This window comes from Coturnix japonica, chromosome 4, assembly GCF_054131305.1.
Source record: "Coturnix japonica strain WE chromosome 4, WE-NBRP24, whole genome shotgun sequence".
In the NCBI taxonomy this organism is placed as follows: Eukaryota; Metazoa; Chordata; class Aves; order Galliformes; family Phasianidae; genus Coturnix; species Coturnix japonica.
In genome coordinates, this window is record NC_140666.1 from 54,794,038 (window position 1) to 54,807,685 (window position 13,648).

At 43.5% G+C, this 13,648-nt stretch overlaps 1 protein-coding gene across 3 annotated transcripts; it reads right to left on the minus strand.

The window, feature by feature from the left end:
* Positions 1-876: 876 nt before the first annotated feature.
* LOC107313444 (UDP-glucuronosyltransferase 2A2-like) lies at positions 877-12,708 on the minus strand. Of its 3 annotated transcripts, none has more exons than XM_085545209.1 (6): positions 11,958-12,708; positions 4,692-4,840; positions 3,725-3,856; positions 3,260-3,347; positions 2,951-3,170; positions 877-2,290 (listed from the first exon to the last, which is right to left on the minus strand). In XM_085545209.1, the coding sequence occupies exons 1-6, from the start codon at positions 12,691-12,693 to the stop codon at positions 2,014-2,016; spliced, it is 1,602 nt and encodes a 533-aa protein (XP_085401335.1). In that variant the 5' UTR covers positions 12,694-12,708; the 3' UTR covers positions 877-2,013. The 3 variants fall into 3 exon arrangements, with proteins under 3 accessions (XP_085401335.1, XP_085401334.1, XP_032299936.1); XM_085545208.1 differs by lacking the exon at positions 11,958-12,708 and adding an exon at positions 9,124-9,914; XM_032444045.2 differs by lacking the exon at positions 11,958-12,708 and adding an exon at positions 6,796-7,652.
* Between the last annotated feature and the right edge of the window lie 940 nt (positions 12,709-13,648).

The following is a 13,648-nucleotide window of genomic DNA, read 5'->3' on the forward strand; positions in this document are numbered from 1 at the left end:
TACCACAGATCACCTACGTTCTCTGAGATATTTCATTGCTTCATTTGGAAATAGTTGTTGCAGGTTTGTTGTTTGTGTTTTGTTTTGTTTTTATGCTTGACTTTAAATTAGTGCTCGATAAGCCATATTGCTCAGAGTAAGGAGTCTGGTGGAGGGCTGCAAAGATAATAAAGGGCCTGAAGCATCCCCCATATGAAGAAAGGCTGAGTAATCTGCTTGGCCCAAGCAAAAGAAAACTGAAAGGGGAACCTGATTAATGTTTATAAATATCTAAAGGGAGGGGGGAGGCAAACAGATGAGGCCAGGCTCTTCTCGGTGTTGTGTAGCAATAGTACAAGTGCAATGGCCTAAAACTTGAATGTAGGGAGTTTCTTACAAACATTCAGAAGAACAACTTTACAGTAAGCTGACAGAGCACGGGAAACAGGTTGCCTAGAGAGGCTGCAGAATCTCCTTCCATGAAGATATTCAAGACCCATCTAGAAGCGTGCCTGTGTGACTTACTGTAGGGAAGATGCTTTAGCGGGGAACAACCATCAACAGAACTAGTATCGTCAGCCGGTTTTCTACTTTCAAAGCTGGGTGATGAGGACTTAGTGATGAAGCATGGTAAAACTGAGTTTCAGAAGTCAGCTGTATGAGGAGGTTTTGTGAAACCTTTCTGCTCTAGGACTTGATTGTCATGTGTTCACTGTTAACAAGTTTCTGCACATCCTGTCACGACCATGCTTGATTCCTGGTTCCCATGTGAAACACTGGTAAGCTTGTTGTAATCACATTAGATTGGAAACCATTCGTTTACACTTCTGTGGAGGTTTTTGTGTGAAGATATTCAAATGGAACTGAAGCTGTTAACAAATGAGACAATTAAAAAAGTAATGTATCGATGGGAGTTTTATTATGTAAAAAAATGATAATGTTTTCTTGGTTTGTTTGAAAACAAATCTGCAGTATCCAGAATACAGTGAACATCAGTTAATATTGGGGCAGGTTATTTAAGTGTGCTAGCGTAATAGTTTAATAGCCTTACCTTCAACAGGAGGCCTAAACTAGCATCAGTTTAGTAGGTTTTCATCCGTAAGGTCTCCTTAAATAGTTTCAATAGTGCAACATTTAACATCACCGTCTGAGCCACTGGCAGCATTATTTTCCCACCAGTACTTGAGGCAATGCAATTAACTATTGTGTTGTTCCCATATGTGACATGATTACTTTGTAAGATCCACTTCAAGGTTTTTCTGAATTTACCAGTTACTGTGGCTTAGAGGATTTGGTGTTAACATGAGCATGTTACTGACAAGTACAGGTTATTTTCACACACTTGTGGTGTAGTTGGAACGATGATATGTGCAGTAGGAATCCAAGCATACTGGATGGGAAAAAGGAATAGTTCCCAGAGGAAAGTAAGCAGTTTCTCTACTGGTTTCAGGACTCAGATAAGCTCTGATCTCCCCTGTACCATTAAGTAGTGCATTTGTAGAAAGTGATGACACAAACTTCATCAGAGTCTTTCTGCTCCCCGTCTTTCATGACATTGAGTGTTTTTTAGGAACATCACTGTTCAATTTGGAAAGAGCTTTACTTGACAGGAGGGGTGTTTTGGTTTCGAATCACTAAACATAGGTGACTTGATGTGGGAGGACAGAGCTAGATTAAGAAAACTAATTGCAGGACCACTGAATGACACACAGAAGGTCTGAATTTAAAAAAGGGTGCCAAACTGAATTTGAAAAGTTAGAGCAACAATTACTGTTCTAGGAATATTGTGTGATCAGCTAACAGCTTCCCAGGGGATTAAGCAGCTATAATTCAGTGTTACAGAGGCCAAAAGTAATTTGCTGGCTTAGCAAGCAGCTCCCTAACTGCCTTTTTAGCACAGCCCAGTTCAGTGAGGTGCTTTGTGATATGTGTAGCTTGAAGTATATCCTAATAATTTTATTTACCAAGGAATATGCAGAAATGCTTTACTGAAGCAGTGTATGAAAAGAAAGACTGCTGATGGGATCAACATATCTATTCTTTCTTTTTCTTTGTGACCCTACCACATTTTCTACAGCAAAACTTGCAGCACTTAACAAGAATGAAGCCAGCAATGGCTGCACAGGTGAATAGGAATGCCAGAACATCCAGGCAGTGGTATTGGTACCAGGTAAGATGGTGAGCAGCTGGTCTCAAGTGCTTTGCTCCTTTGTGACGCATGACAAATTCAATCCAGAAGACAGCTCTGTCCAGAGGCTTAATTGGCTGGTCATGGTGTATCTTGGATAACTTTAAAGCACTTTCCTTGTAGCTGAAAAAAGAAAGAAAGAAAGGAGATTTGTCACTGATTTCTGAAACAAACCATTCCACAACTGGCTGATATCTTGAGGAAGGTAGAAAACTCTGCTTTTACTGTCATCAATATTATATAAAAATATATGAAACCAGTCCAGGTTATTCTTATTTGCACGGAACTTGAGATACAAACTTTAATAGAGAAAGTCAATCTTTTGCAAAGAAAAATTATGCCAAGTGTTTCCATTTACTCTGTTAAAAAAAACAAAAAAAACGGAAAAACTTTTGTACATCTGTTCAGGTATGTAGCTACAATAACCTAAGGATACTGGAGTCTCAGATAAGAGAACTGTGACAGCTCCATACAGAGAATAGATAAAACAACTTTGCATTGTTATGCAATGTATCCAACGAATTTATGCTAGCAGTGAACAAAGAATCATCTTGGGAGTAGCTCCAGAGCTATCTTTCTCAAAGGAATCTTAAAATGCAATACGAAGTAGAATTGCTGGTCCCTCTTTTCTGAGAAGATGCTGATTCTTAGTAAAGATTTGTTTTTTCTCTAAGACCCAAGTGCCAACTGTTCAATATTTTGATTTCCTGGAAGAGCCAGCACATCTTACATCAGCAGCCCAAGGTTTAAGTAACATCAGTCTGATGGAAGAACAAAACTCACGTAGAATTGTTAATGACTGTATTCACTGCATCAACTAGATCTTGCGTCGTCAGCGTGCTGAAATCCAGCTCAACTGCAGCTCCTTTTGCCCTCATGTGAGCGATGTTGTCATGCTGGTCAGCAAACATGGGAATCCCAACCATTGGGATTCCATGGTAAATTGCTTCATAGATCCCATTGGTCCCACCATGAGTAATGAAGGCCTTTGTCAAGGGATGGCCTGCAACAGGGAATAAGCCATTTTAGCAGAAAAATAAAGGAAATAGCTTTTTCAAGGGAGTAATTCATCCCAGATAGAATCCGTCTCACCAAGCAGGTCATTTTGTGGTATCCAGTCATACGTCCTGGTGTTGGAGCCCAGAGCTTCTGGTTTTTTTCCTTTGTATCGCCAGAGGACCTTGAACAAAGGAACACTAAGATAAACACTATGACTGTGGCATTATCTTCTGTGTTATTCCATGGAAAGTAGAGCGTTATCTCAAACTCACATCCTTTCCCAGTGATTCAAGGAGCTTTGGCTCTAGATTAGATCTTTGGTTAGTTATTTTGGCCCTGATAGACCTCCATGCCATTTGGGTTGGGAACGGGGGGAGAAATACCTTAATTCTTCTACCTGGACTGGCTCAGCAGTCTGCCTCTGCAGAGCCCAGCTTCTGGCCATGGGATATCCAGCAGAGATGCAGATAAAAATCAGGCCAGTCAAACATAGGTTTGCTGAAGGAAGTGTGAGTAACACAAAAAGGCAGGTGGTTTTATACTTGAAAGTAAACTCACCTTTTGTGGAAGCTGGCTGAGGGCTCTGGCAATGACGTTACTTCTTTCATCGGTTAGGTTGTAGACCATTGACCCAAGAGAAAATACCACAATGCCATGTTCCCCTGAACTCTGAACGAATTCTTCAATTTCCTAGGAGGCAGAAGGCATACTAACAGTAATCACAGAATGCAGATTACACAAATTATGTGAAGAGAGAGTATAATTTATTTAGTTTATCAAGAAGACGATCGCAGTGTTAGAAGCACCCTTGCTGACAGAAGGCTATTACAAAGATACACATCGTCCTGTATAGAACAGGAAGGTTCTCCTCAAGCAGGAGCAAGATAAGCATCAAGACAAGCAGAAGAAGATTTGTCTCTGAATGCATGACCAGCAAGAATGGATCCTTGCACTGGAATGAAAAGACATACTCTATGACATGCTCTCTGGCATAGCAGACCTTCAGGGGACGACACTGCTGAAAACTTATTGTGGCATCCAGAGTAGGGATTTATCAAGTCACTGCTGTCACTTTGTTTACCAGTTCTGCATTTCCTGTAGTATAGTACGTATTGCTAACCAGACTTAGCATGTCAGATCAACCCTGGCCATTCTATGATTCTGTGATCTTCCTGTTCCTTCTTTTAGGTAGTACACGTGAAATGAAGTAATAGTATCCAAAAGGGAATGGCTGTGCCTCTCAACTCAATCCCTGTAGCAGTTAAGAGTCAAGAGGCAACGCCTGTTTCTTCTAAAACAAATACCCATATTTGCTCCTGCTGACTCACCTATCATCTTTTGACAGTAAGCTGCAAACCCAGCCCTCAGTTTGTACAAGTCTGGGTGGATTGCTAAATAGCTCTCTCCTGCTCCCACCAGCAGTAGAACATCTGTTTGAAGAATGAGCTTTCTCATTACATTGCTTTTCAGGGTTGAAAATAGATTTTATAGATAACCAGCCAATGGCAGAACCAAGTCAGAATACCTTTGGCAGTGGCTTTGCAGGCTGGCAGTGAAGTCCTCCAACAAACTCAAAGTTGGGCAGGAAAGGGCGAGGAAATTCAAAATCCCAGTATGTTCTGATTAACCATATCTCTGCTTTCCCCATCGTCTCACACAGGGTTGTGGGCCTTCCTGTGGGCAAGGTACAAGGCATTTACAACAATCACGAGTATAATCTTGTTTGCAGTAGATTGCAAAATATTAGCCTTACCTTTGTATTTTGGTACTTCCAGTCAGTGTATTCTGTCAAATTGAACATGAAGAGAAAACCTGGACAAATCTAGACCTGTTCCTTGTCCTATCCTTTCTCAGTCTTCTTAAGTTGCCACAAACAAAGCAAAAGTATCTTAAAAACCATTCTGGACCCTCAGGATAAATGTAGAGCAGTATATGAGCAAGTTGGGAAGCATTTAATTTCTGTGCATTTCTTGTACTGCTGAAAAATATAATTACCTATGCTTGTAATAAAACACCATTTGAGGGAAGAAAACTTACAGTCACAGAATACTTATAGCCACATAAGATTAAATCACAAAGAGATTGTCAGAAGTCAGGGAAGAAGAAGGTTTTTAACTAAGTTCTGTTGAGTTTTTCAAATGATGTCTCAGTCTGCGGCAGGAGGAGAGTTGCCCATAGAACATCTTATGTTATTTGATCAGCATTAAATAGAAATAAAATGGTGGTGGTGGCTTTGGGTTTTTTTCTTCCTATGTTATTGATATTTTTTTTTCTAAAGCAGAGGGCAATGACTCAGCTATAAAATTACAGGAGTGAAAATGACACTTGCATTACTACTAGAGTGATATGAAAGTGTCACTATCTAAGTTGTAGTGTGAAACTGTGAAGTCTTACATGGTAGAAAAGTTCAACTGATGGAAAAAGGCTATTGTGGAAAGCAGAGAGGTCTTCATTGAAAACAGAGGAAGAGATTGGAAGGCAACAGACTAGATACCCTTGTGCTTGCTGTTTGTTTGTTATCTGCTTGAACGTGGATATACAAAGTTCAATGTCCCTTTAACTGAAAGGTGTCTTTCATAGACTTTGAGTCAAGCCCTGTGCTGTAATAGGCTAGAACAGAAGTTTTGAGTAAGGGAACTGTATTTCAAACTCTGTATGGTGACAGAAAGGGAAAGGTCTTCTTGGAGAATATGAACCCATATTTAGCATCCATACCAATCAGGGCTGCCAGATAGTACCTCCAGATGATGCATGCAACATGAGTGCATGCAACTTTGTCCTTCTCATCCAAAGATGGCCAGTGTTTCCAGTTAGAACAAGACTGGCTCCATTTCAGTCTTGGCTCCGTGTTACTAATGGAGCTGTCTCTGGTAGCTTGCATGTACTAAAACAATGATTTTGCCCTCCAGTCTTTATCCACTACCACCTTAACTGTAGAAGTGCCTCAAGATTAAGAAACAACCGTTGTCCTCTAAATTCCCCTATAGGCACTAAAACAGTCATGAAGCTCACAAGAAGAGCTGACCAGCAGTACCATTATTGACAAAACTACATGCTCTAAAGATCTAAAGATCCTTAAGTGGAGATAAAACAGGACTGTGCTGGTATCTGTTAGGCTATACAAGCCTTAAAAGATAAAGCACAACCTCTGTCTGACCAAAACAGAATTATCATCTCTGCTCTCCTAAGAAATTAGGTAAACTGTACACTACTGTGTATTGAAACTGCTACAATTTTGAATGAAAAGAAGTTGATTAAAAACATTCTGCTTAAAATGTGGAGAATAATAAAAGGAATCAGAGATCTGTTCTACATCAGATTAGTGCAGTGGATGTTAAAGAGGACTAAAGTATGGAAGCTGAATGCACTGGTGTCAATGACACAGCACAGATTAATGTCTTTGTGTACTGCTGTGATCTACAGCCTCCTTAAGAGACCTTTCCCTCCCTTCTATCAGTGATGGAAGGAGCTCAATGTGCTCCCTTCTAATGTAGGACTACATCTTCAAGGAGGTCATCTACAGCACTGTGAGACAGTTTGAGAAAGTGTTTTGAGACTATAGCACTAAGCTCTCTAAACATTCAATAAGCACAATTTATGCAAGAGAGACTGCTCAACAGCTGCCTTACCCAAGACATTACTGTAGTATCCATCCCATTCATCTCGCCAGAACTTTAAGAAAAATAAATCCAAGGAAAAATAAAAGAAGAAATTCTTCAGTCTCTCGATAAAGGACATGTGGTCTGTCAACCCTGTTGTGCTAGCAGGCACATAAGAAGGTGGAGATGGGAGCCCACCACACAGCCGTTCTACCACGTTCCCCTCAGAAAAACGGAAACTGTAGACAAAAGGGATTGCCAGGAGGTCTGCCACAAGCTCACCACATGCAACTAGAGGGTCAGCAATCAGAACATCAAACTTGGCCTGATGCAGCTTTGCTATCAGCTGATGATTTGACACGAAGGCATCACAGGACTGCTTTGATAAGCTGGAAAAGGAGTATATGGCTTCTTTCATCCTCCACATGACCTCCCAGGGAAACAGATTATGGAGTTCATTCATCCAGAGATTGAGGAAGTCCTCCATGAGTGCATCCAGGGTCTCTTGGGTGAAGTTCACCTCCAGGACCTCAAAGGTGAAAGGAGATGATGTGTCATTGTAGTCGATGAGCAAATTTACTGATGGTACCAGCACAGTCACTTCATGACCCCGGAGAATGAGCTCTTCCAGCAACACTTTCATGTTGATCCAGTGACTAGCATCGGTGGGCCAGACGACCACCTTCCCACAAAAGCCAACACTCCAGCAGCATGCAAAGGTCCAGAGTAGCCAGGAGAATCTTTGCCCCATCATCTCAGCAGTCCGCGCACAACTCCAGTCTGAGCATGCTTGAAGCAGTTAACTAATTTAGCGTGCAAACAACTTTGGAAACAGCCAGTAAAAATGAAATCTACTTGGCACCAGCCTTGGCAAGAGGGCATGTCAGTACAACGTACACCACCTGAGGGAGGGCTGGGCAAACAGGAAATCCCGTTCTGGAATCTTCCACAGAGCTGAAGCCAGTCTCTGGAAATGAAGACGATTCCTGTTTCTGCTCACCAGAAAGTGCAGCCTGCAGCATGAGAGGCCCAGAAGCCCTTGCCCTGCTGCCAGATCTTCAAGGTATGCATCCCTGTGCACAGCAGGAGTTCAGGCTAGGAGAGCCCAAGAAACTCAGTCTTTTCACTTGCCTACCGCCTAGATTTGCTTCTTTGCCCTTTAAGAACCAAACTACATGTATGGCTGGTTACATTTTTATTCTCATTTTACCACATGCAGACACAACATCCTGTAGTGATTCACACTGTATTCAACATTACCACATGCTGTGGGCACATTACTGGAAGGGGGCAGTCCTGGCAGAGGTCATCACAGCATCAAGTTCATTCCGTGGATGAAAGAGGAGGAAATTGAGAGCTTGGGTTTTGCTCACCTTCTTTGCCCCGCACTGTTCAGGGCAGTCCAACACAGGAGTCCTAATCTCCCCTCCTGAAGGCAATCCCACAGATAAATAAAAGATGCCTTGTGCCACTGATGTGTAAATGGAAGTGAACAGGCATCTGCTCTTTCCTGAGCAGGGCATGGGCACTCCTTCAGGATCCCAGCACCACTACATGGGACCCTCACTGGACTGATACAGCCCAAACAGGAGATACAGCAGATGGCAGAGGGGAGAAAAAGTGGGCTTACATAGACTTTGTATGTGTAACCTTAAATGCTAATGCACACATTTTATGACTGGTAGAAAACCCAATAGATCACTCAGTTCAGGCAGCCTCAAGCTGACACAGCCTACATTCAGCAAGTACATTGCTTCCAGCACAAGGCTTTCTAGCTGCTGCCAAACTTGATAAGCAACACAAATAAATATGTAACCAAGTACTCTAGTAGTAGGACTTCCTGCCAACTTTGCTCTCTCAACAAAACCACACACTACTACGGATCTGAAAAATAAATAAAGGCACTTAAATCCTCACATGGAAATAATAATTTTTCAATTTCTCCACTTCCACCACAAAATAAATAAATAAATTTCTTAATTAATGAATGAAGTTTATTTTATTTCCTCCTAATCATGACAAGAACTCCTTAAAACAAAACTTCAAAATTAGTTCTGCAGTTGTTATTAGATTAAGAAGTAAGCAACTCCAGTTACTTCTTCTAGATACCTTCAAAAAAGCCAAAGACCTTTTTTTTCCTTGCTGCTGGGGGAACTGTATCACTGCCCATTGAGACTCAGTGCATTACAGTCTTCTTAGCCTTCAGGGGCAGCTGAGTTGTTTGCCATGACACAAATAATTTGGAGGAAAGAAATTCAGAACTGCCTTGATCCGAACTTATACCTTAGCACCAAGGCTCTGGGTTTGCAGACCTATGTGTACAGTATGTGTAATCTCTGCAAGTAAGAGCAGCCTTACCTAAGACGTCACTGTAGTATTCATTCCAGTGTCCCCAGAGAATGTAGTGGTATGCGATGTCCTGCAGAGCATAGGAGAGCACGTTTTTTAGCCTCTCCGTGAAGGTCATCTTGTCTGTTAGGGAGCTTAGGCTGGCTGGCACGTAGGAAGGAGGTGCTGGGAGGCCCCCACAGAGCCGCTCCACCGTGTTTCCCATGGAGAACCGGATGGTGTACACCAAAGGGATACCCAGCTTCTCTGCAAACAGCTCCCCGCTGGGCATCAGTGGGTCTGCCAGGAGGACATCAAAGGCAGATGCCCTCAGCCTTTCCAGCAGCACCTTGTTCTTCACAACTGCATCACAAATAGTCCTGGTTATATTCTCAAACTTGCGTGCCAGATCAATTATCTTGTACAAACTTTCCCACAGAGGTAACCTTCTCTCCTCGTAGAACCAAAAATAGAATCCTTCATCCATTACGGCAGCCATCTCACTTTTGCTGATTGGCACCTCAACCATCTCAAATTGGAAAGGTGAGGGCTGGGTGCCATTGAGGATAAGGAAGCACGAAGGCAGCAGCACAGTCACCTCATGGCCACGGGCTACAAGTTTGTTCAGGATATATTCCATGTTGAGCCAGTGGCTGTTGTCAACTGGCCAGACCAACACCTTCCCACCAGACACAGAGCCCAGCACAGCCAGCAGCCACAGCACAGCCACCTTCTTTCCTGACATGATTTAAAGTGCTTCTCAGTGCCTCAGTGGCCTTGCTTCCTCGGGAGCAACAGAGCACACTGAGATGGGCTGGACCTGCATGACACTGCAAGGCAAAGAGCCAAGGTAGCTGGTGCAAAATCCCGTGGTGGATAATGGCATGTTTTCCTGGGGAAAAGATGACTGGAACCAGTTGGCTCCATCTGGTGGTCAGTGACTTGTTGAAGCTGGAAGGTGTTTCCTCTGAAGCAATGCAGAGAGCTGTGATCTCTGCCCTAAGAGGGCTGTCTCTCTGAGCTGTCCTGACTCTTGTGCCAATCTAGCTATAATCGGTGTTATTTGTGGTACAAGAGGTGATTTTGTCATTCCTCTGGCAGCTCCAATAGCAACTGATGTTCAGAGAACCATTCACTCACTGTGTGTGCATCTTTTTGCTTTGTGAAGCCACTGAGTGTCTGTTTGAAATACACTTAGCACGATGATCTAGGGTTGCAGCTGGCAAGCTGATCTCTATGTGGATGAGATGACATGATAACGCAAGCAACTTCTGTGTCAAAATAAGGCTGTCCTCACATGAACTTTCCTCCTCCAGGGCTGTCCTGGAAGGAGGATGGAGCCGCGAGTTGATGGCTGTGGGCTGTCTTGTCTACCACCAGGTGCCAGTAATATGCTGTAAGTAGAACCAGAAGCTCTCTGCTAGGCTGTTTTATTTACAGCCACACTTCTGACTTCCAGGTAAGAAATGATGTGAGACTTCTTCATTGTGCCAGAAATAATCATTGTGCTCCTGCCTAGTTCTGTTTTCCCAATCATGATGTTGGGTAGAGAATTTGCTGTGGCTCTTGTGCTATCCAGAGCATCCTTTCCAGCATGAAGGGGAAGTGGAGATAGTGATCAGGCCCTGAGAAGCTGAGCAGAGGCTCCTGTCTGCTGCACACATGACAAGAGCTTGCTGTGCTTGCGGAGCCCTGCAGCATGCAGGCAGATTGCGTCCTGTGAGACTTGGAGGTGCCCTGTTAAACAGGGCAGGTGTGAGCTCAGTAAACATGTCACTTTGATTGTATACTTACCCAAGCACATTTTTCTATGTATTTGCTCAGAAGAACCCAGAACAAAAGCCTGTGAGGAAAGCTTGTTATTTTTACTGTTCCCTTGTAGGTGGAAAGTTTGTTTGCACAATACAGGTTGTACTTAGAAAGGACTGGTTTTCATTACCAGTGATGTAAGTGAAGTCTATTATAAAAGCACAGTGCACCCCAGTTGCTATTGAGGGTCAAGGCTTGCTTGTGACTCACCTAGTTGTGATGCTTTGCACCAGAAGAGCAGTTCTGTTGCTGTGTGCTTTCAGTGTGAGCATGGGAGGGGGAGAAGTATGAGCTGAGCTCTCCTTGCTGAGAGCACTCTGTGCTGGGGAAGTTTCTTAAGACTTTGCATTAGAATTAATTATGGCAAATCCCTCAGTTGGGATGTCTGCAGATTCCTGTATTCACACTGCACCATGCCAGCTCAGCATCCTGACAGGGGTGGGTGCAGTTGATGCAAACGTACCTCACTTGAGCAGTTTGGTGACTACTGACTTAAGACTGTAAGAATTGTCTGGCTAGATCAAAGCAGGATCTTCAGAGAAAGGGGCTCCTGTTTTGTAGATGAATTTAATTATTTTGGTCTCTGAAATCACTCTGGCCTACTGTTTCAGACTGCCATTACATGCCATATGTAAGAGGTCATAGAATCAGAGAATCATTAAGGTTGGAAAAGACTTCTTAAGATCATCCAGTCCAACCTCTATCCCACCCTCACCATGCCCAGTAACCATGTCCCTCAATGCCACACCTCTGTGTTTTTTCAACACCTCCAGGATCAGTGACTGCACCACCTCCCTGGGCAGCCTGTGCCAGTGCCTCACCAGTCCTTCCGAGAAGAAATGTTTCCTAATATCCAACCTGAACCTCAGCTGCTTGACTCTTTCACTGCTGGCTTACTCACTTTTCCATCTATGGACACAATGAAAAATTTGTTGGTGGCCATATGTTGATTGCTTCACCCTCCAGGCCTTCCATTTGCCACCCTCTAGGCTCCCAGCTCTGTAGCTCATAGTATGGGAAGCCAAGTGATAAGAAGTTATGTAGCAACAGCTTACCTAAGATCTTGCTGTAGTAGATATCCCATTCTCCCCAGTAGCTCTGGAAAACGTAGTCTTGCAAGTGATAAGACACGATATTTTTAATTCTCTCTCCAAAGGACATGTGGTCGGTGAGCTCAGACAGGGCTGCAGGTGTGTAGGATGGTGGGGCTGGGATCTTGCCACAGTGCCTTTCAACAGTGGAGGCTGGAGAGAAGCGCAGGGAATACATAAAGGGCAGTGCCAGCTTGAGAGCTATGAGGTCCCCACAGAGAGTCACTGGGTCTGATAGCAGCAGGTCGTAGCCAGAGCTCTGCAGATGGGCCATCAGCTTCTGGTTGGTCAGCACTGCATCACACATCTGTTGGTTGACCTGTTGCCACCCTTTGGACACTTTTCCCAGCTCCTTGTAAAACTGCCAGAATGTTGAAGCTGTTGGCCTATTGTTCAGCCACAATGCCATGATCTCCTCAATCAGGTTTGCAATGGTGTCTTTCTTGAAGGGCACGTTAAAGACCTCAAACTTCTCGGTGGTCTCAGGCTTTGGCTGGATGAAGAGGGAAGCATTGGACACCAGGATGGTGACACTGTGCCCACGGCGGATGAGCTCACGAATAACCATCTTCACATTTAGCCAGTGGCTGCCCTCCGTTGGCCAAACCAACACATTCCCACAGAAAACAGGTGCTACCAGAGCCACGTGGAAAGCAAGAAGCTGGAGGCATTTCTTGGAGCTGGTGGCTTTTGTGGCCATGGCAGGATTGAGGGCTGGATAGTCTGGGAGCCTTTTCTTCCAGCTGGGAGCACTCCGCCTCTGTGTTGTCTGTGAGAGTCTGCTGCTGCTTGAGCAGGGCCTTTCAAACCTATGTGGTCTCTGAACCAAAAAGACAGGAAAGGATGCTTGGTGATTTGCTTTCCTCTTTCTGTTTTCTACTATTAACTTTCTCCTGAGGGTACTCCTTTCCCTAGGTAGGGGTGGCAGCAGCCCCAGTGCTGTCAGAGGTCCCTACTACCCTCAGACCTGTCCATTTGCACAATAATTTAATTCTTTGTTTATTGTACCTTTTCAGTTTCTCCCTGAGGAATAAAATCCTTACTGAGGACATGAAAGCAAACAATAGGGGTCTTCTTCCACTGTATAGGTGCTATATTAATCAGTAAGTGCTGGCAGATGTGTAACTACAAGAAAATAAGTGGTATCTCAGTAAACACTGAAGGAGAATTGAAATTTGCTGAAGAATGTACAGCCACATCTGACTTGAGGCCTGTTTTTAATTGCAACAGCCATGATGCCTGCATACTTCAATGTTTCTTCCTTTTATGGTACAAATTATGTATGCAAAAGCTATTTTTTACTCTTTATACCTTACTTTCATACCACTGTATTTTTACTCTTTATACCTGTTTGGTTCAGATGTCTGACTTTGGGTCTGACTACTTCCTGGTTGCCAGAAGTACTTCTTGAGTTGGAGCCTGCATCTTCTGGGCTGTCTCTCTTTTGGAAATGTAAGCACTATGTCCTGAAAGGAGTGTTAATCACTAGGAATCAAAATGGGATAAAAAACGGTATGCTCAATCTAACATGATTCAGCAGGGTGAAGGGGGCAATGCCATGCAGCAAATCTCTTACCTAGAAGAGCCTCCTGAGGTGCAAAATCATCACGCTTTGGTTCATATGATGCAATGTGCTGTGATGGTTTGCTTCTCTG